Source organism: Vigna radiata, chromosome 10 (genome assembly GCF_000741045.1).
Source record: "Vigna radiata var. radiata cultivar VC1973A chromosome 10, Vradiata_ver6, whole genome shotgun sequence".
Classification (NCBI taxonomy): Eukaryota; Viridiplantae; Streptophyta; class Magnoliopsida; order Fabales; family Fabaceae; genus Vigna; species Vigna radiata.
This window is the reverse complement of record NC_028360.1, coordinates 14,780,658-14,804,134: the sequence shown is the minus strand read 5'-3', so window position 1 is coordinate 14,804,134 and position 23,477 is coordinate 14,780,658. Positions and strand designations below refer to the sequence as shown.

Below are 23,477 nucleotides of genomic sequence, written 5' to 3'. Positions count from 1 at the left end.
TTAATCATTCATTAATCAATTATAATTTCTTTAATCACATCGGTAATACGAGATCATGATATTGTGACAATGTTATTCTTTAATGTAAACAAATCTCGAGATGATATAGTCTTGCGCCAACGATATCATTTCTTTATAAATAAAAATATAAAATACCGAGTATAGTGATAAAATTTTGTAAAAAGAAATTGAACTATTGTATAATTTCATTTGGTTAATATCAATTAAAAAGAAACTAAAGTAAAGGTCAATGTTGCATTTATATATAACAGCTGTCTTCGGTGATTTGTCATTTTATAAAATATTTTAAGTTGAGAATGGTACATCGAAAATACTAATGTTTCCACGGTTGCTGAGTTTTTCTTTTTAAGTTTAAAATTCAGAAAAAAAAAATATTTCTGATAATTTTTTTCATAAACTAGAAAAATAATTTATAAAATATTGTCCAAAAATTACATCATAAATTATTCTTCAAACTAAGTCAAACGCGTCCAAGTTTCCACGGTGCCTAAAATTGGCTGAAACTAAACACGTGTTACATTCTAAAAATTAAAATATTAATTTCATTAAAAAAAATTGTTATATCTATATAAAATGCAGCTGAAGCTTACATAAAAAATATATAAATATAAATATTTATAAAAGAAGCCTCCCTAATTAATACCATTTGAGGTGATGATGGATTCAATCTAACATAAGAATCTAATAAACGAACCCAACTTGAAGAAAAAAGAGAGGAAAAACCGGTTTATTTAATATTAAGTTGAGTGGCATCATCAAGACATTGGTGTAATCCAACGATACCAATTGGGTATTGAATGAGTAATCTCGATCATGATGAATATAAATCCTAGTCGTCTTCACTATTTTTTATTCCCTGTTTTAAAATTTTTACCAATGCTTGAACAAATTAATCAAAGAAATATATGAAAGAGTTATTTTAAAAGCTAAATTGCATGTGTTGATTTAACTTCTAATAAATTCAACTGATATATAGTTTAATGAGATTAGTTCAACTTGAAATTCTTTGACAATTTCAAATTAATAAAAAAGCTATCCGAATTATGTTATTTTAATTTTAAGTATTAAATCTCTTTTTGGTCTCTAAGTTATAATTGGATGTTCAGTTTAGTCCAGTTTTTAAAAATGTAAATCTTTGGTCCTTAAGTTATAAAAAATGTATCAAATGAGTCCTTTTTTGACTTGAAATACTGTTTTTGGTTGTTTCTTAACAACTGCTACATCTTTAGATTGCTCTGATTTGTTTCTTAATAATAACAGCACTTTAAATTACTCTTTGTACTTTGACCATGAACATAAAAAATTGACTCATTTGATACATTTTTTATAACTTAGGAACCAAAAGTTTACATTTTTAAAAGCGGAGACTAAACTGAACATCTGTTCATAACTTAGAGACCAAAAAGAGGTTTAAACCTACTTTTAATTATGACTTATCCAAGAACCTTGCACCAAATTTCGGAAGTATATAAAAGGAAGATTGATACAAGATATTTGGGTACTATATCAATCTGCATTAAACATGCATGAGCTGAATCGCCAAATTTTATTGCAAATAGTATACATTCATTAATATAATAGCACACTACTACCTTATTTGGAAAGATATACTTCTTATGTAATAAAATTTTAATATAATTATATTTAACATTTATTAATATTTAGAAACTTAATTTTATTTATGCATCTTTTTAACAATTATTATATATAAATATACTTTAATGAGCTCGATACAGACCAGGTTTAAAATATATTTATTATGAAATTAACTCCAATTTCAATAATTATTACGATAAAACCACCATAAGTAAATAATTATATAAAACTTTAGTTACATATGTAGATAAGGTAGATAGTATCTTTTTAATGATTTAAAAAGTTTAACATAGTGGCTTGTAATGATAACAAGAGTCGATCTATTTCATTTCAGCTAATCTTATATTTGTTTTATCGGATGAAGCAAGTTAACCTGCATAACGTGTGGTTAATTAGTTTGACTTATCTCAAATGATTGCGAGTTTACATGAATTAAAAAAAGTTGATTTTTTTTAATTTTTAATTTCAATTATGGATATGTTATAAATACAAAAAAGTAAATCAACTATTAATATTAAAAAAATTAATAAAAAATTTAATTATAATTAATATCACATAATAATAAAATATTAAAAATTTAATACATAATGGAATATTTAAAAACTAATGTAAAATTATAAAATTGGACTAGTAAGCATGTAAATCAAAGTTATCCAAACTGATGAACTTAAATAGCTAATTTGTTATTGCATTTTATTCACAATGGCTTACGAAACAGACTATAATGTGGTCGAAAGAACTAAAAATCATCTTTGAAATATAAAAAACTAAAACCAAAATTAAAAAGTTACACCACATGGCATCGTTGGTATGCAAAGTTGGTGGACAATTGAGATTTAGTCTTTAATAATTTCCTATTCTTTGGGTAGTCTTTAATAATATTGATTTAGTCTTTAATAATATTAAGGTACTTTCAGGATTAAGTTTACAGGATATAATAATTACAGTAGTAATAGTAATAAATACATTATTTGCTATCAGTTTTTGCTTTCTGAATAGTCTAATCATAATCCATTTGCTTTATAATCTTTATTAAATATCTATTTGTCATTTATCTAATTAACTTTTCTCAAAAATGACGCGGCCTCTCATAACATACCGGATCGAGACAAAGTTTAGATAAAATAGTCATCCTATCTCTTTGACCAACTGATACCATACTATGTAATTAAGATAAAATATAATTATTTAAAATTATTAAACAAAAATATGTTTATTATATATTTATCACGTAGTTGAGTTAGGTGTTTCTATATATATATATATATATATATATATATATATATATATATATATATATATATATATATATATATATATATATATATATATATATATATGACATATATAGATCGAGTACACAATTCAGTTCTATTTGTTACACAATATTCTAACCCGATAACTCCATTTAATTTCTAAAAAACGTGATTGGATTATGTGGAATTGGATAGATTGACAACTTAAAATCCTAAATATATGTATAAAGAAACACATAGATGCAAAACTTAATGATTTTCTGAAGAAACTTATTTAGAAATATTTTATAACATTTATCAAGTGGTTTTGAAATGCTTTTACAATTTTAAAAAGTCAAATACTCCTTATTTTGGATGGTTTTTTGTTTGTATTTTTTCTATTGATTTTTGTGACTATAAACTGCAGTGTTTTTTCATTTCATTTTTGCTTCTAGACCTCCTTAAATTGCATGGAGAAAAGGTATTTTACTTAAGCTGTTTTTCTTTTTGTAAATAGAAAAGGAATAAAATTAATATAAATACAAGAGATACCTAAACCAATTTCCACCAAGGAGTGCACATGCACATGCACTTGTATATTATTATATTATCTGTTACAGTATATAGTTTGATTAGATTACATAATTAGTATAATTAGTTATATCTTTTCAAAAGAAAATATAGTTACGTGAATAATTAGTTATAATTGTGTTTACATTTGAATAATTCTCACTATTTTGACTATTTTATATGTTTATTGTCGATTGTCTTTGACTACACGTTCTTGCCGTGATTTATGGACAAGTTTAATTCATGGTCATTCATTTTTGATGGAATAAAAGTAGCATTGATTTCAAACTTGTTACAAAAATTATTAAAGAAACAAATCTTTTAATTATTTCCTTATAGAAAAAATGAAGAATAGAATTATATTTTTGCAAGTCTATTAATTGAAATTTAAAAACATGAAAACAAACTATCACCACTGAAGTTTTCCATTGTCTTTCACAAAAATAAAATATAAAAATAGAGTGATGTATTTATTGATAAAAATATTATAAATCAAAATACATTCCTTCATTTTCCATTAACACGTTTTTAAGAAAAATAGTCATTACTTTTTTTTTAGCTAAGAGTTTTCTATTCATTAATTAGTATATCGATTTTTTTGTGTTTATTCAAATGGAAAAAGATAATATATGAAATACAGGAAAATTTTGGTCGTTTCATACGTGCTGTCTGAATACTTACCTAGCCTTACTCGGTTAGGTAGAACTTCTTATTATCACGTGATTTTCAATTTTTATTAATAGAAAATTTACGTCACGTTCTTTACGCATATATGCAATTGCACGTGTGATTTTTTTCATAAATTTTAATTAAAAACTGTTACACAACCTTATTATTTCGAAACTCAATTATACAAAAAATAAACTTTAGACTTAAATATAAATAAATTTTGACTATTTTTATCTCATTACATTACATAATGTACTACTTAAGAAATACCTTTTAAATTAATTGAGATTATATTATATTTTTGTATTAAGTTCAATAAAAAATACTTTTAAAGCCACATTTGTGAATTTTTGCAACATGTACTAATCATGATTATTATAAAACCATTAAAATATTGCTAAACTGTTATTAAATTTTACAATTCCATTTAGCTGAATGAGCCAGATATATTTAATCGTATTATTTTAATAAAACATACAGATATATATTAAATGTTGATATAGTTTGCATCTATTTCTTTTTATAATATATTTACTTCTGTTAACTTGGTTATATAAAACTAATTATACTATAATAAATATTGATAGTATCGATGGTCAAAATCTGTGGGATAAATGTAAATTTCATTTATCGACTAATTATTGATGACCAAAATTTTGTTGATAAAATTGTTGTTGGTAAATTATATTGATGAATTTTTGTCGATTGTAATTATCGACAAAATTTTCCATCGATGATGTCGTCGATAATTATCGACGAAAAAATTTGGTCGATCATTCTGTTGGTAAATATTGTAATCTAGTTCATCTTCTTCCTCCATTCTCCTTCCTTCTTTCATTTGGTTTCTTCATTTTTTTATTTTAACCAGTATAGAAGATTGAATACATTAAACACAGGGATAAACTTTGATGTTCGCTGAACTTAGAGTAAAACGTGTGGTGGCGGCAATGCACAGTGGTGACAATATGCGATGGTGGCAGGGACGGACTGGCTGAAGCACGATGGAGGCAACTTCATTGAACGGATCAATGACTTTGCTTAACAAAAATGGAGGCTCTCTTGATTTGTAGCTACAATGGACTAGAAGAGAAGAAAAAAATTGAGAAGTAGGAGAAGAAGAAACTCTCTTGCACAAATGAGGAAGAAATGTGAGAATGAGAGATAGATAAAGAGTCTGACTCACATACAAAAAGTAAAGAGGAGCGGAAAAATTCCTACTCATTTTACCGATGAATTTTTCGTCGATAATATATATTTCATTTACCGACAAACAAATTCATCAGTAAGTTAAATAATGAAAGAAGAAAACCTCACCCGTTTCACCAACGATTTTTTTCATTAGTAAGTTAAATAATAAGCTCACCAACGATTTTTTTCATCGATAAGTCAAATAATGGGTTGAAATTTTCCCTTCATTAAGAGAAAAGAGTAAAAAAAATCTATCTATAGTTACAAATTCTAGTCTCCTTAATAGACTTACCAACAAATTTATATATATATATATATATATATATATATATAATATATATAATATATGTGTGTTTTTTATTTATAACAGTTTACTGTTTCATCAATGTTTTATTTCATGTAAGGTAAACTCCCACTAATTCAACATTTGAATAAATTCAAAGATGCATTTTAATCCAAAATAACTCAGAAAAAAAACAAAACAATAAAAAGTTAAATTTAAAAAAAAAAGAATCATTAAATAACAACATTTTTTTTAAATAATCACTATAATAATTATTTTAAATATTAATCTACAACTTAAAAATCATTGATATCTAAAATAGCTTTTGTAATAAATAAAAAAATATAATTATTTTATAAACTAGTGTCTAAATTAGTTTATAATATTAGCTACCAAAATTTTAACTGTCTAAACATTTTTTTTTTGTATAAAATTTACAATTAGATAATAAATTGTTTTGTACTTTAAACCAAATCATATGCCAAACAAGATAAAGTAAAAATAATATACAAATTATAAAATAGATATCAATCTTCGAAAGAGTTAATAAACCATTTATATTATTTATATAGGATATATACATATTTATATATGTACATAAAGCAAAGTAAACAATTTATGCAAATCTACGTAATGGTTTTATATTTTTACAACCTTCTTTACCGAATGTTAAATATACAAATATGCAACTTCATAAACAAAGTAAGTGACAGATATAAGGTATTAAACATAATATTTAATCATAAATAAAATTAATATTTTTCCATGACATAAAAAATTATCATTATGATGAATTTTAATTATTTTTAACTAGATTTATAACTCAACAATTTTTTAAAGATTAAAAGAGAGCATGCACAACCATCAAAGACTAGTAATTGTTTCAATAGTGAAAGAGTTTTCATTCACTTTTCACCTTTATGCTGTCTTCGTACTGTTACAAGGAAAGGAAATGCGGGTGATTGTATGTTCGTATTTGATGATTTATGGGTGATGATTTGCGGGATAGCTAAAATATTAATCTTCGCTATTGAGAGAGGATTTATGAGTGAAGTCTATCAATGATAGATACTTTTACAAAAATGTCCATATATTATTTCACATTGCAGGTGTATAAATTTGTAATATTGGTTCTATGTAGTTCATTAACATTTTTTCTTTTTTTTTTCTTTAAATTTAATTTAAACTAATTAAATATATATTTTACCATATATATCTGTATATAATAAAAATAATAATATTATTAAATAATAATAATAATAATAATAATAACATATTACTTTTAAATCTCATTTTATATTACTATTATTATTAAGGACAATTTGGTAATTCTCATCTTTTATCTATTAAAACATTTTTTTTATCTATCATATCAATCAAATCTTACACTAATTTTCATAAACTTTACTTTCAAATATACTCTCATTTACCTTCAAATCCACTCAAACAAACAACACCTAATTTACTCTCAAATCTCTTCAAATTCATCCACTCATTCTCTCCCAAATCCTCTCCCCAAAGGGAACACACCCTTAAGGTCCTCATTTACATAATTTGAAAATCAGTAAAGTCTAGATATATTATTTCTTTAATAGTTTATATGTTCAAGAGACTACACATTTACATAGTTTATATTATTTCCAATTTGCTGTGAAAATCTTTGTTTTTGTTTTCACTTTCTTTGTAACTATATACATGTCGTACTATAAAAAAGAAAAAGAAAATTCAATCCATGTCGATGTGAAGGAATCACTTGCTTTTAATTCGTCCAATCAATCCTTCAAATTACACTCTTTTTCTTTTACGCGGAAAGGGTGATTTGTGTCTACCAGTAATATTTTGAAACAGAAAAAGTGGACATTTTTTAATTAAAAGTTAAAAATCTTATGAAAGTAAATAATCAATTGTAAATTTTTATCATTTTTTTTCATTTTAGAAATATTAAAATCCCTTCTATAGTTTCAGCATTAGAAAGATACAGTGGCCAATATTTACTCAAACATCAGCTTCTTCCACAGTCAAGCAAGTCAGGTGTGAACTGCTTTCTCAAGCCAACTCATCAACTGATGTTAACATCACTTAGTTTTCAGTTCTCAGTTTTCACATTTACACACACACACACAGTTTCACATAGAAAAGAAAGAAGATATAAAACAAAGTGAATGTCACACTTTTTCAAAGTGAACATATTCAATGAAATTTAAACACCTCATAATGGTTGAGTCCATGTCATTTAACCATGCAAAACCAATCAACCCAGTCTTTCTGATTATGACATTCTTCTGGCGAAACACTATACTGATTATTGCATAATTCATAGTGCATTACTTTGATCTAAGGTTCAAACTACACATGCACGATTTAACTAAGCCGTTTTGGTGATGTTGAAGAAAGACAGACAAACAAGGAAATGCAGTATCTATGAATCAGTAAAACAGATAAAAGAAAAAAGGGCCATCATGGGCATTTCAAACTTGACCATTCACAAATGGAGGAAATGACATGTCTGACACGAACATTTAAAAGTTTGGACCTATTTCTTAGTTGCCGACTATAAATTTCTTTAGTTGGGACAATAAGGTAGTTTATAATATTTATACGAATAAAAAAATTATAAACTACAAAAAATATACAATGTCATGACAAAAAAAATCTCAAATATTTAAGTTTGAATAAACTAATATTGCCTTTTCCACATTTTCATACTTTGAAAATCCTGTATCCCATTTTCATTGTGAAAATAAAAATTCATTTCAGAAGTAAATTTATAACTATATATATAGTACGCTGTTTAACTGTTACCATCATAAAAGAATCAACAAGCTAAATATCGTGTTCATCATGGAGACAATATCTAACTTTTAGGAAGAAGAAAATATTACATATGTAAAAACCAGTAAAATCAGACCACATACTTTCCCATTCTATTCCCAAGCAGTTAAACCGTTTAATTACTAAATTATCAATAAACATACACATGGTAGTTGATGATAGTGCATTATATATCGCGATTAGAACACTGCAACTTTTAAGATCGAAATTCATTAACTTTTGAAAACAGTTTCTTAGAAAGGCACTCATTTATTAATGCAAATAATACGTTCATTAGCAACACACATACAATATAGAATTATGCGCATGGAGAAACGGAGTGCAAATAGCACAGTGGACACTGTGGAACACTCTTATCTGTTTATATTCGTCATCGCAGGATAGCCTTCCCTTCTCTAAGAAGGAACTTCTGATATGTAAACAATATACTTTAAATAAAATAAATAAATAAATATGTCAGTTCATGATTATAGAGAACAAATACATTTTAACTTTCACGTTCAATGTCACACATTCATGACTCTGATAGGTATATCTGTAATTCAGTATTAGGATGAGTGTATGCAAACTCGGTATCAGATGATCATGATTTTGATTAAAAATAACTGGAATTAAGCGATTTACATTTGGTCACAAGAGTAAGTCTGATAAAATTTGGGCGTATTTTTGGTCCCTAAAGTTTCTATTTCTGAAATAAGTTTTCCATACTTTTCAAATCAATGAAACAATCATATTGATTATGTTTTGTTCATATGGCAATTGGTGATGATTCAATAACATCAATAATACGGTGGTCCATTAAATAATAAGTATAGTCTAACCTTAATATTTTGTCTACATATAGACATCGTAAGCTGATGTTAACAACCCTTTTGGGGCATAACAGCAACATTCTTGAATCACAAAGACAATCGATTTTGTAGCTTATGAACCAATTAGAAATCATTCTAATTAAGTTAAGTTAGACTTAAACTTCATTTTCTAAATTACCACAAGTCAATTTTATAGAATTAAGTTAAACTTAAACTTCCCTCTCTAAAATGGTATAAGTGTCCTTAAGAACCTATCTAAATCAAGTTTGTAGAGTCTCATGTCACCAGCTATTGGGTTTTCCCTAGTTCAATGCTCAAGATGTAGTCTACGACATGAGGAGTGTTGACGAGTCTATGTCTAGTAGAGATAAAATCAAATTATAATATATATGCAAAACACACCTACTGCAAATTATAATATATAATATGCTGCAAAACACACCTAAGTAAATGTGTTTTGTATGATTGGGTTAGACTTAGATCTCAGATTCTAAGAACCTTAAATGACACAATGACTAATGTTTTACACTTTTTAGCGCATTCTAACCAGACATTGCCGATAAAAGGCACACAACATAGAATTCATAGACATTTGCGCTCAAAGAGACTGAAAAATCTAATTAACACTATCAACAAGGAAAATGCACCTTGTCAAACAGAACATCAAAATCCACAAACCCCGCACCAAATCCACAAACTTGCATAGCACATATTACATTGGCACTGCCTCCCTTAAGCGAAACTATAGAATCCAAAACTAGCAAGGTTTTATCACTCCTTTATAAGGAGAATGAAGTAAATTCCGTACAAATAAAAGCTTAAAAAATAGGAGAGGCAAAATGTGATTATTAATGTTCAGAAACAACTACAAAGGAGGGCTTTTGTAACGAGAAACGAAAAAAGATTACTTTTTGTTGTGTCGAGCTACCTCGTCGTCGTTGGGGAAGAATCCCATGAGTCTCCCCGCAGAATTTTGGTAAGCATACATGAAGCCACCCATCACTCCAATCAGACCCCCTGTAACCATCGAAGGACCCCTAATTCCAGGCTTAATCCCTAACAAACAAAATTTGTTTTCCAAATTTCAATTTCCATATTAGATTAGATTCGATACAAATTGACACGTGGCAAGAAAATAGGTAAGGGTACTGACCGGAGAGATAGCCGACGGTGACGGAAACGCCAGTGATGGTGACGAATCGGAGATAATCGAGAGTACTGAAGTTGCCGACAACCTTGGTGAAGGGAGGGTTGCGATCAACGACAGGGTACTCCGGTTTGGTGGATGCAGTGATGTCTGTGTTCATCTTTCTTCTTCGGATTCTCTCTCTATATCCAACGTTGCTAGAACAAATCACAAAGACACTGCAACCTCAACACAACTTAACACAATACAACACTCTTTCTGCTTTGATGTTTGCCCAACATTTGTAACATCAATTGGGCCCTTTTCAGTTTTCAGTGGCCGGCCCAATTTTTGAATTGAATGTTGATCCAAGAAAATGTCTTCATTATTCAGTACCATTCATTGACAGTGCACACCCCAATCATTTTGCATCTTTTGAGGGGTTCGGGTCATCATGTCTATGTGCATTAACTAATCTTTGGGCTTAGAGTGTAATCAATTATCATAATGTTTAAAATAAATGGATGTCCCAAACACATTTTTTTTTCAATGAATTTGCTGCGATGTTATTTTTAGGCCAATACTTCATTTTCGTACTCTAACTATTTTGAAATTTTTAATTAGACTCTTTATTTTTATTTAGTTTAATTAAGTCTTTTAGTTTTTAAAAATATTTGATTAGATAATTTTTTTAGATTTGTGTTATTGTCGTGTTTATACATCTTAAGTGTTAGTTTTTAGTATAAAGTTTAATTACTAATTTGATTTTATTTTGAAGAAAGAAAATTTTGTTTATTTTAAAATAAATTAAGGTTTAATTGAATTAAAATTTTAAATATGAAAACTAAATTGAATATATAACACTATTATGTTATATGTAATAAAGACTACAATTATCTCACACATGATAATTTCTTTTTCTTTTCAATAAAAAAAAATAATAATACAAATTGATACGTGGTATGCAAACACATGACGTTAACACTAATATAAAAAAATGACATAATTGAATAATTTTTAAAAATTAGACATATTTAATTGTTAACATTACAAATAACATTGAAATACTCAAATATATAAATAACTTAAAAAAAGCCTAATTAAGACAAAAACAAATCTTTATATATTACACGTACTTATAAAGAAATTAAATAAAAATTATTCAAAAAGTTAACGTACATAATTGAATTAGTTTGTATATTTTATTCATTTTATTATACTTGGGTAGGTAGATGTGTGTGCAAGCTGCCATTAAAATAACACTTGAATTAAAGTTGGGTTAAAGAGGAACCCGAGAAGAGAAATACCTGATTTATGGGAACAGATTATTAATCCCATGTTATGTTTCAAATGTGTGTTAAGGTAGCTCAGAAATCGTTCTAGATTATCGAGGAACAGAGACAGAAATCTTAAGTTGTGTAGAGCCTGTTATGATATGCAACTACCGCATGTTGCCGTGTCTCACAATGTCATTTTTATCTAAAGCTTGAAACTTGTTAACAATAGATGATCACGATTAAGATACAAAAATTATAGCTATCATCGTTATAATATTATATCTGTGATTCGAGTTTAACATGGTTCGTAGATTGGTCTTGCAAATCAAGGATTTTGGAGAGGAATGATAAGTAATGAAACCTAATGATAACCAAAATAGTACAAATGTTTTGAAACAATTTTCCAAGTTGATAAAAGTGAGGATAAGTTTTGTAATTGATGAGAAAATGACCAAAAATTATAATAACTTAACAAAGTGTAATAAACATAGTAAAAAATAATCTCTCTTCTTACCACAACATGTGAAAATATTAAGTAAATAGAATAAAAACAAAATTCAAATATCAAACCTTTTAATGTGAAAAATCTTTTAATATAAGGATAAAAATTACAATTCGTCTATATTAAAAAAAAATTCACTATGATCAATAATAAGCTAAAAAGAGTCTCCAATAATAACAATAAATGATGTTCTCAATCAGTCAATTTAACTAAATACAAATGTTTACAAATAGAAATAAAGAAGATGAAAATTTTTCAAAATATGAATATTGATGCGAGATTAGTTTCTTCTAAACTAGACTTCCGATTGACGAAACGAACAATCAGAATGAAGAATCATACACTGTCCAAAAATTAATTCGATCCAACAGAACAACTTCGTAACGACAAAAACACCTGAATAAGTTTAGAGTTATGCCTAGAAAGACTTTCTCTTTTTTTTTTTCTCTCACTTAGTTTTTTCATTTTTCAAATTACTCTAATTTGTCCGGTTAATATGACTCATCTCTATTGTTAAATCTAGTGACACATAATAATTGATATTATTTAGGTAACTCAAGTGTAATACACTGAATGCAGTGCAGTGTTATTTAGGATTGGAATTGAATTGAAAAATTGATGGAAAGAAGGGTTTTGGGTACGGGACAGAAGAGAAATGATTGGAAATTGAGTCAGTGAGCACGTTAACTGGCAATGAAGAACGTGGGTTTTGGTCCAGCTTGGTTGTGGTGAGGCAGAAGAAGGAATTGAAGAAATTTGAGAGGAAGGACCACACGACAGTTGAGTCATGCACTCACAAACACAACTGATGTTTCTGTCCGACACCTGGTTGGAACTTTATGGTGCAATGGCAAAAACACCCCAATAACTACTCACCATCTATTATATCTTATTATACTCTCATAATAATAACACTCAAACATTGCTCCATGCCACCACCTTCTTCTGCTCAATCAATCAATCACGGTTAACGGTGAACTTCCTCTCTCTATAAAATATTGTAATTCAAAACACAAACTGAAAAGGACGCCCAAAAGTTGCTGAGAGACCATCAAAGTGAAACAATGTATGCTAACCAGATTTCCTTTCGAAAAAAAGGTTAGTCTAAGTTTTGTTTTTAAAAACCTATAATTTATTAATTTACTCTTTCTTTAAAAAAAATGTATGTCAGAAAACCATATAAATAAGTTATTTTATGATTGAAACTATAACTCTCATGAACTAAAATTTCATCAAATTCTATAAATAAAATTAGTATTTGGGGATTCTTATATTTATCTTTTAACTTACAGAAACTTTCTACTATGAAATCTTTTTTACTATCCTTGTGTATCATTTATCAATTACCATCACTATAGTCCCTTCATTATTATTATACATTATTGTAACTACTACCATATTATGTGGTTCTGTTTCTATCATTAATATTAATTCTTATCACTATCACCATTTATTGCCTCCAATCATTGTGGATTTTTTTTTTTCAATTTAAACTTCCGCTTAATAACCTTATTTAGAGGTGTGAAATAAAATTTAAACTAACTTAGAATTATACTTATATAATTTTTTTCATAACTCAAACCTATAAATAATATTTCCTGTAAATGGTTTATTTTTGTAACCGCGTCTTTATTGTACACATTATATTTTCAGTTTTACCTTTATTACTATAAATTACTTTTTTAATTAATTACCTACAATAAAAAAATATATCTATAGCTATTAATAAATGGATTTTTCATTTTGGTGTACATGACTTTTTCCAATTTTATTTTTTTAGGCAGCGTTCTTTTAAACTAAAACAATTATCTTACCATTTTTATTTATCCTCTAAGTGATTCTTTGTTTAAATTTAAAAAATTTTCAAACTATGTAATAAATAGTTGACATTTTGTAGTAAAATACTAAATTTGTAAATGGAACACTTGGAAAGATGATTATTTGCTCTTATTTGGTTAGGCCAATAGACAAAAGGTAATCAAATGAATTCATTTCTACAATAATGTATGTCATGTTTACATATATGAAGAAAACAATAATGTATGTTATGTTTACCTATATTATTCTTTTCAGTTGTAGATTCATCATTTGTAAATTTATTATATTTGTTGAGGTTTTATAACATATAAAACAATTTCTAAAATTGATCAAACAAGAATTACTTTCTCAATAGACAAACAATTAATATGCACATTCGAAATTGTTTATTTTCTTTCATTATACCAAACAAAATTTGTATATTTTACTTATTTATTTTTATTGCTAGGATTCAACACAATTCAATTCCAATTCATACTTGCAATACCAAAAGTATTTATGTACATCAAAATATATTTATCAATGAGGTTAATTATTACTATTTATTCAATACTTTATACCATTGTATATGTTTAATGTCTCATAAATAAACCACAATATTCAATTTTAATTATTAGTTTTTTAAAACTCAACAATTCATCATGAGTCATGTCTCCATTAAAAATTAAGAAAATCCTTGAAAGGCAAATAATGATTTTTATTTTTTACTTTTACATAAACTCAATTGCTACATAATATTTATGTTTTTTTTTTCATATATATTAACAAAAATATTTAGTTTTTATAAAAGACAGGAAATCTAAAACACATCTTAAATCATCAATCTTTATTTGATCACCCAATTAAATAAAAGTTTAAAGACATAAATTTATGATATTAGTACTTTTTTTTTGTCATAAATGTATTTCACTTTGTTCACAAATATAAATTTACTTTACATATAGACTTATTCCATTTATAAACATTAATAAGTTATGTTATTACACAAACATTTAAAAAATATAAACACATAAATATTTTTGAATTAAAATATAAAATAATTTAAGAAAGAAATATTTTACCATCAAACCTCTGAGATTATAATTATTTATTCATATTCAATCTTTTATAGTACATTATATACTATAAATATGTGATATGTAGATTATAAGTAATTTCATTTTTATTAAAAATACTAAAATCTATCAGTTTTCTTTATTATTTTAGTCGATATTTATCCAACTGGTTAAAAAAGTCAACATGTATAAGTTTTTGGGTAAAATATCTTCTCCTATTTTCTCTTCCTCAGCTGTGAATCACTATCATCAACTTAGACATTAGGTCACACTGAAGGAAATGATGAAACACAGTATACTCCATCAATCGAAGTTAAAGATGACTATTACTTTGAGAAATGAATGCCTATCAATCAAAGTGTGGTATTGATCCCACTTGTGTATAGCACCACAGTTTCTATATATATTGTTACTTGTTTTCCCAATTAAGTAAAGTGTTAAAAACTGTGAGCGTTTGTTAAGGGTGATTTGATAGCAGATATAGATCTGAGATTTGAGAATGAGCAGTGTGGTTAGGAAGTTGAGTTGTAAATGGAGAGAACCCCACTCCAAGAACTTGTGTTGATTTGAGATATTACTTTTCTATTTTGTTTTGATGAAGCTGGGTGGGTGGTATGGTACGTCCATTCAAACTCAGCTCCAAATGCCTTTTTCTTTATTGGACATAGTGAGGCAGAAGTTATAGCAGTAACTCCTCGGCGGTACTCGGAGGCACTGTTTGAGATAATTGGATGTGTGTTTTGCATGAGCAACTTCTTATGGTTGTATGTTGGTAATTTGGCTTAGATAGCTGACATCCTTCCACCATTATATTTAAGTAAGTGGCGAATTAGAATGAATAATATAATAGGATTTATAATGCACGCCTTGTCCGTGTGGGAGTGTGGTTTAAAAGTGGAAAGAAAATAATAGAGGAGAGGAGGGGGCGCTTCTGCCGCATAAAAGAAGCAGCTTTGATTTGTGCATGCCATTCAGATCCAAACACTTGGGGACAAAGGAGTTGCATAGAGAGAGAAGAATGTTGGTATGTTTGTCCTTGTCATACATAATTGTTCAATCAAAGCATGATGACCTCCCAAGATTATTCCTACTTCTAAGCCTTGTCTTCTTGCTATTACACTGCCCCCAACAAAAGCAACAAGTTCATTAGAGATGAAGAAGAAACTAAATAATCTAAAAGGAACTTAAATAATTTCATCATCCAAACAAAGCCTACCAAAAAGACTCCACCATCCCCAAAGCTTAAGAGACCTTTTGGTACATCTTGGCAGGGCATCACTCGACTTATTATTCCTCCAAACATACCCTTCCATGTGCTACTTCCGACATTCCCTTGTTTTCTTCTCTTTGTACTCTTCTGCTTTAGTATGCTTTTGCCTCTTCGTACCCAAAAAAAGGAAAGATATGCTTGTGCCTCCTTCCCCCACATACACACCCTTAAAACTCGCTTAGATTGCCCAATCAACATCTTCTTTTTGGACCTTCCACCTTATCTGCCGATTCTCATTCCCTTTTCTTAACCATTTACAATTTTATCGTTAGACTTCAAGTAAAAACACTCCAATATTTTATTCTCCTCTTCAACTTCTATCATCCTATATAACCACACCTACTCTCTCTCTCATTCATTCCTATAACACCACTATTATCATTGCTCTTTCCTTCTAATGGGTCGGGAAGAAAGCCATCAACCCACTTCCTTTCACTCTTCCATTGCTCTTCTACAAGAGAGGTTTAGACAATTGCAGAGAGTAAAACAAATGAGGGAGGAGAGGGAGCTCCAGAAGATGCTCAATCAACCTAAACAATTCACTTCCAACTCCACTCTCACTTATCACAACCCTCAATTCATCATGCCATCCACCTCACCACCCCACGTTTCTCTCTCCCTCTGGCCATCTTCTCACCCCAATCAAGACCACTATGCAACTCCTCCCACCCCGCTCTCAACCCACTCACAGTCCCTCCAGCTTTCATGGAAGAACGTCTATGATTCTGACTCTGCAGCCGATTCTGGTGTTGACACTTCTCTTCACCTCTGAAACAATCTCAGTTTCTCTAATCATCTTGCTTCGGATGGATAATGTAAAATCTAGTGATTCTCATGTCACACAATGCCCTCTCTCCTGGCTTCATTTGCCATCACTGTATTATCTCATCTAATCATCACCTTAGCTATTTGATATTGCTACCTACTACTACGAAAAGATTCAATGATAAGGCTCCAAAAAGCATGACCATGCATGAGAGCTTTTTGGATATTTTGGTCAGCCAGTCAGTCACTGAATATCAACGAACAATCTGTTTGGTTAATTCTCTTAATTGGTTGGTTTTATCTTTCTTCCTTTGTTTTCTAGTTAGCGTCATCACTCTGCTTAGTAATCAACTTCATTTTTTCCTTGAAAAACGAACGTGCAATTGAGGTCTGTGTAAGTGATATTTGTAATATAACGGTGATGCGCCGTACTGCGATTTTGACATGGCTCTTATAAGAAATTCTTATGGATAATGAGGTTTCTCAGATAACAACGAAGGATGGAGAAGATAGTACTATGGTTAAGCAAAAGTATAAAATAAAGTATTAAAAAAATGAAGAAACAAATCCCTCTGAACAAGTAAACGGTTTTCATGCAACAAGATTTCCAAAAAATACAACGATGAAGATGACTTCAAAGTTCAATGAATCCAAATTGTTTTTTTCTGTATGTTTGGATGTGGGATAACCTCACAAAGTCCATGCACCTCACTAGCTAATATATTACCACTTTAATATTATAATATTATAGTAATAGTATGTGTGTCTATATATATATAGATAGGATGAGGTGCTTCGATTCAATGCACACTAGTGGGTTATATGCTGGACCTCTTACTGCAAAACATCATAATCCTCTTTTTACTGCTACAAAATGAGGCACACACGCTACTCTTAATACCATTTTATCTTCGAAAACAAATTTTTCTAATTTGATTGAATGAATTACCTCCTCTTGAAATAAGGTAATGTAAATTGTGCTGTATGTCCTTTCATCACATCAACCCTCAAGATACTGCATTAAATAAAAGGTGAAAATATAATTCTCTGAGAAAATGTTTTCTGCTTTTATTTTAATCACAAAACTCTTCGAGTTCTCAAGATTTTATAGGAAATAGTTAGTTTTATTTTTCCTGTATAAATCTTTGAAAAGTTTTAATAGATTGAAACAATGTGACATGTTTTGTGATTAAAAATGAATGCAGAAAATGTCTAGATAAGTGAAAACAAACAACTTGAAACTTAGTGATGGTTTTATTTCTGTCGGATAGAGTTTGGAGCATGTATGACGACAAATGAAATCCGTTCTGATATCCAAGGTTGTTTGCACCTGAAGGATGCTAAAATACGTCTTCATTAATTACGTAATGTATTTTCAATTATAATAGTCAATTATTGCATCAACTCCATGGCATTTGATCACAGATTTCAAGCAAACATTGGCCGAAACAATTTTTGCATTATTAAGAAAGAAATCTCCTTTGCCACGGTTATGGATCCTAATCATTTTGGAGATATTCCCCGAGGGAATAAGGGTACCAGTTGGGAAATGAGATAAGTCACTGAAGTATAGAGGCATTGATATGGCATGTTTTAGCAAGAAGTCTCCCACTTGATCAGCAGAAATAGATGAAGAAGATAGTTGTTTATCATCTGGCATCAAGAAAGTGAATTCCCCATTTGGTTGTGCTGTTGTTCCAGTGAGCATCTGCAAAAGCATTGTGAATCCGTAGTAAGATTTTGCTCGCATGTCACTTATTGCAGATTGTAAGTCAGTGTGGTTAAAGGGGTGTGTGAAAGGCTGTGATTCTGCAAAACCAAGAAGGAAAAGAATGATAAAGAAACAAGAGCTTATCAGGGCCATTAGAGAAGAGAAGATAAGAGAATAGAAGAAAAGAAAAGAAGAAGGTGTTGGAAAAGTTATGGAGTGTGTGAATAAATAAGAAGAGAGTGAGAAAGTGTTGAGGGTGTTTGCAGCTGCAGGCTAAAAGGCATGAAGATCTCATCACAGTATTCTTTAACAGAAACGTAATGGAGAGTAGGTTGTACATGAGGAACAGCTTTCTCATCACAAAGTTAGGCTACTACACTCTGCTGTTATCCACTCTTCATATAATAAACAATAAGATATGAGAAAAACAAATGCAGAAAACAGTATAATCATCATCTCAGTATAAAAATGACAAAATTGGAGAAGATTCATTAATAAACTGAACTATGGTTTTAGGTTGAAAATTATATTGATTCCTTGTGTATTAGGATCAAATTATATTTATGTAATTTTTTGTTAAAGAATTCTTTCATTAGACCGAGTTATTATATTATTAATTTATTTTTGTACAATTGGAAATTAAAAAAATGAGAGAAATTTAATAGAAGTTATAATTAAAATTACCAATACTTTATAGTGTGGAGTGATAGATTGTTCATATACCACTGCTTGAGGTTAAATGATTTGATTTTAACTAAAAATTAACTTAGATGTTGGACCGAGTAAAGATAAAATCAAATTATAATATATATATTTTACATACTGAAATTGAATTAAATATAAAAACTCATTTTCTAATACCAGATTCACTGATACGAGGGATTGAGTGTCCGTGGGATGCGGTTTGTTTTGATTGAGCGTATGACTTGGACCTGGGCCACCCAGTTTTGCTGACAAAAACAATTGGCCCATTTTACTTCTATCTCTCCTTTGTTCTCTTTAAGTTTTTTTCTTTTTGTCTTTCAAAATTTGTTTTCCAAATGTATTTTTAGCTTTCCAGAGCTAATTTAAGAAAAAAAAAATAGTTGAACTGGTAATTTTGAGACATGTTTGGAGTGTTGAATTGGTCCATATGAGGAGTTTTGGGACCGGAAAGTATGGAATAATTGCAGAAAGATTAAGTTAGTGTTTTCGAAAATGAATTTGAAGAAGTAAATGTAAGGAGGAAAAAAAAGGAAGTAGATGTAAAGTTGTTTTGGATTAAAGAAAAAATAATATTTGAAAATTTGTGGAGAAATAAGAAAGTTGGTGAAATAAAGAAAATTTGTGAATGATTTTATTGACATAAATTGTAAAAAAAGATATTTTAATAAAAGAGAAATTTTGAAATGACCAATTATCCTTTGGTAGATATTATTATTACTAGTTAAGGTATTATTATTATTATATTTATTATAATAATGGAGATAATTATTATTTTATTTATATTATTAGAATCATTTTTTCAAATCCATCTTCAGATCTAAATATTCCCTTAATGCTCTCTTTGTTTCCACTAATATTATATTCATTCACTCGTGTACACATTTGTTCATCAAAATACTATTAACAACTTATTTTGTAAGTATTTATCACAACTTAAACTCAGAACCAATTTCTATCAAATGCAAGATAAAGCTCCTTTTAATAGGTCCATATAAGATCTAATCCTTCCCCAGACCTTGTTGATTTTTCAGTGATGCAGACAGCAATGCACCATACGCAAAGTGGCAGTAATAGCTTTCCATGACAAAAGCTCCTAAATAACATATATTTAATTTTACTTCAAATAGACAAGCATGTGGAAACTGGAAGGACATAAGGTATGTACTAGAAAATTAAAATTTATTCAATTGAGCTTCTACTTCATCTTTAAAAAGGCATAGCATAATGCAATATGCCTTTTTTTCTTGGAAGTACTTGAGAATTGAGAATTTGAGATAACTTTCTATGCACGTGTAGAGCCAATCTTGCAATTGTTAAGTGTAAGTTAAGCAAGTCCTGTTGTTAGTGGAATGGTATTATCTTAATTTATACTTGGCATGGTTTGCTATCCTTTCATTTCACGTGTGAACACTCAGTTCTTCATTTATGAGACAAACCAGATACATGTTTTCTGAGCTGCATATTAACTAATACGCGCGTACCTGCTATATTATCTATCAAAAGATCCAAATAATCAAAACTCTTGATGATTCCTCCACCAGCTTTCATATTCAGTAACTTTTAAGCAACCAAATTTCTACACTAGGCCAGACAAGTGAAACTAACTGTTATTATGCTTTATCAAGCAAGATATCTACAAAAGGGGAAGGTCACTTTTCTCTGCTTAGACTTCATCCTTTTCCCAAACCCCAGAAAAAGAAATGTTAAAAACTAGGCACCATATCTTCCTTTACCATGCTTTTGGTATGGTCTAGGCAAAAATGAAAATGGAGCATCACACGCTATCCTTGGTTGATCAGCATTTAACCACTCCTCATATTATCATATCAGATCATTCCTAGGGACGGGAAACTGTTACTTCTTCCCAGACACAATAAAGGAGCACTCAAAATCAAATTTTTCTTTGCATTTATCAGTCCTTAAATGCAGAACCAGAGGTCAGAGCAGACCCATTTAATGCCAATGTAAGTATGCATGGATTGAAGTGCCTTTTATGTCTACCTAACACACTTTCTCTAGTCTGTCCTAGCAGCTCCAATTTTGGACCACTTGGCACGCTGTGCAGCTCTGCCGCTAAGCACCACAGTCACAACTTTATAGGAGGAAAAAAAAAACTGTGTCTATATAAGTAAATAGAAAGTTAAACTTGGTACTCATCCATAGTTCTCACTTGTCACTACTTTTCTTTCTAGGTGGATTTGAGGAATTTTTCTATTGTACCTTGTTTCTTGTTTCTGAGTGTTGATTTTGGAGGAGAAATGAGTAGTTATTTGGGTGTAGGTGTTAGTACTGGGACTGTCCCAGTTAACCACGACACAAATGCGAAAGTGTTTGATAGAAGGATCAAGATAACTGAGTTGGTGTTGAGGTGTGTGATCTTAGGTTTGGGAGTTCTCGCGGCTGTTCTCGTGGGAACTGATTCCCAAGTCAAAGAGTTTTTCTCAATTCAGAAAACAGCAAAATTTACAGACATGAAGGCTTTAGTGTAAGCTCTTTAACTCCCCAATCTTCTCTTTTGATTACAAAACTGCGATTGTGATTGAAATTTTAAACCTTGCTTTTGATTGCCTATACTTTGCAGATTGTAGTGTTCTAATTTATGTTGTTGTTAATCTTGCAGATTCCTGGTAGTTGCAAATGGGTTGGCTGCTGGGTTCTCCTTACTCCAAGGGCTGCACTGTATCATTTGTATCCTCAGAGGAAGAGCACTCTTAAGCAAGCAACTAGCTTGGGCAATTTTTTCTGGTGATCAGGTACATTTTATACAAGAGAATAACACTTCGTATTTGCTTTTCTTTTGAAATGAGACCAAAACTAAAGTATCAAGATGTGTCACCATGTTATTAGACTTCCATTGCATTTCATTTTTCTGTTTTTTATAGAATTTTGACTGCTTCCCCTTAACTAATACCCCAAGTTGAAGTCTTGCTCAGGTGGCTGTTCCTTGTTTCAAAGGAATTCATATGAAGAATTACTTATAGTTTACATTCAATTAGTTCCTTTTTTATTCTATCTAATAGATCAATGAATGTAATTGTTAACCAATATCACATTAGGCAAAACATCACAGTTCACAATAGAGAGCGACATTTGATAACATTAGATATGTTTATCTATAGTTTTTTGTCTCTACATTTGTCTAAAGCTCAACAAGGGTCAAATTTAGACAGAAAAACATAAAGATCTTAACTTTGTCTCGTCAAGCAAGGATACTGTGGTGGGGCCTTTTAGGGAACCGTGTCTGATTGATGTTAGGATTCCTGCATCATTACTAAATTCCATGATTGGGGAGTATCCAAGTGTGTGGTGGGTGTTGGGATTTTTAATAGCACATGGGAATGAGTAATGAAAACACAATGAGCATGGTAGATGTGGTCTTATTATCCTACAATTTCATTACACATTTACAGAAAGAAAGAAACTCTGTTGTATTCATTTATTGTTTCTGTCTAACAGATCCATTATGAAGAAATGGATCCTGGTCTTACAGAACATGTTAGTTAAGAAAAGTGCTGCACACTGTGATCATAAGACTAAAGACATAACTTTGGTATGTATGAAGGTGATGGCATATGTAACAGTGGCTGCAGTGGCGGCTGCAGGGCAATCGGGTATGTTAGCAAAGGTGGGCCAGGCAGAACTGCAGTGGATGGAGTTGTGCAACATGTATGGAAAATTCTGCAACCAGGTAGGAGAAGGGATGGCTACTGCTTTTGTGGTTAGCCTTAGTATGGTGGTCCTGTCTTGTATTTCTGCTTTCAGTCTCTTCCGTTTGTATGGTGGTCACAAAATGAAAAACGTAAATTGCTAGGTTGGAAAATACCATTGATTCACTCAGCCAATTGTTCTGCAACTTGCAAGGTTCTTCGTATAAGGTGTATTGCAGTGGTGAATGATTATAGTCATACGAGAATTCGTACTATTGCTGCAATGATAAGTTAACAATTGACGCCACTACACTTTAAGTTCTTTGAAATATTAGGCCACTTTTGCATATGTTCAATCTTTAATTCTAACTTTATAACATTTCTGCTAACTATAA

General features: G+C 29.6%; 4 protein-coding genes across 4 annotated transcripts; 2 read left to right on the top strand and 2 right to left on the bottom strand.

The window, feature by feature from the left end:
- Positions 1-9,797: 9,797 nt before the first annotated feature.
- On the bottom strand, positions 9,798-10,614 carry LOC106775330. The gene is made up of 2 exons (XM_014662439.2): positions 10,360-10,614; positions 9,798-10,262 (listed from the first exon to the last, which is right to left on the bottom strand). Exons 1-2 carry the CDS (start codon positions 10,511-10,513, stop codon positions 10,111-10,113), a joined length of 306 nt encoding a protein of 101 aa, XP_014517925.1. The 5' UTR covers positions 10,514-10,614; the 3' UTR covers positions 9,798-10,110.
- A 6,037-nt stretch (positions 10,615-16,651) lies between these two features.
- LOC106774885 lies at positions 16,652-17,026 on the top strand. Its single transcript, XM_014661911.1, has one exon. It carries the CDS (start codon positions 16,652-16,654, stop codon positions 17,024-17,026), a length of 375 nt encoding a protein of 124 aa, XP_014517397.1.
- A 1,368-nt stretch (positions 17,027-18,394) lies between these two features.
- Positions 18,395-20,983, bottom strand: LOC106774884. Its single transcript, XM_014661909.1, has 2 exons — positions 20,917-20,983; positions 18,395-18,828 (listed from the first exon to the last, which is right to left on the bottom strand). Exons 1-2 carry the CDS (start codon positions 20,981-20,983, stop codon positions 18,395-18,397), a joined length of 501 nt encoding a protein of 166 aa, XP_014517395.1.
- Positions 20,984-21,597: 614 nt separating this feature from the next.
- On the top strand, positions 21,598-23,477 carry LOC106775566 (CASP-like protein 2B1). The gene is made up of 3 exons (XM_014662712.2): positions 21,598-21,920; positions 22,056-22,188; positions 22,998-23,477. The coding sequence occupies exons 1-3, from the start codon at positions 21,694-21,696 to the stop codon at positions 23,244-23,246; spliced, it is 609 nt and encodes a 202-aa protein (XP_014518198.1). The 5' UTR covers positions 21,598-21,693; the 3' UTR covers positions 23,247-23,477.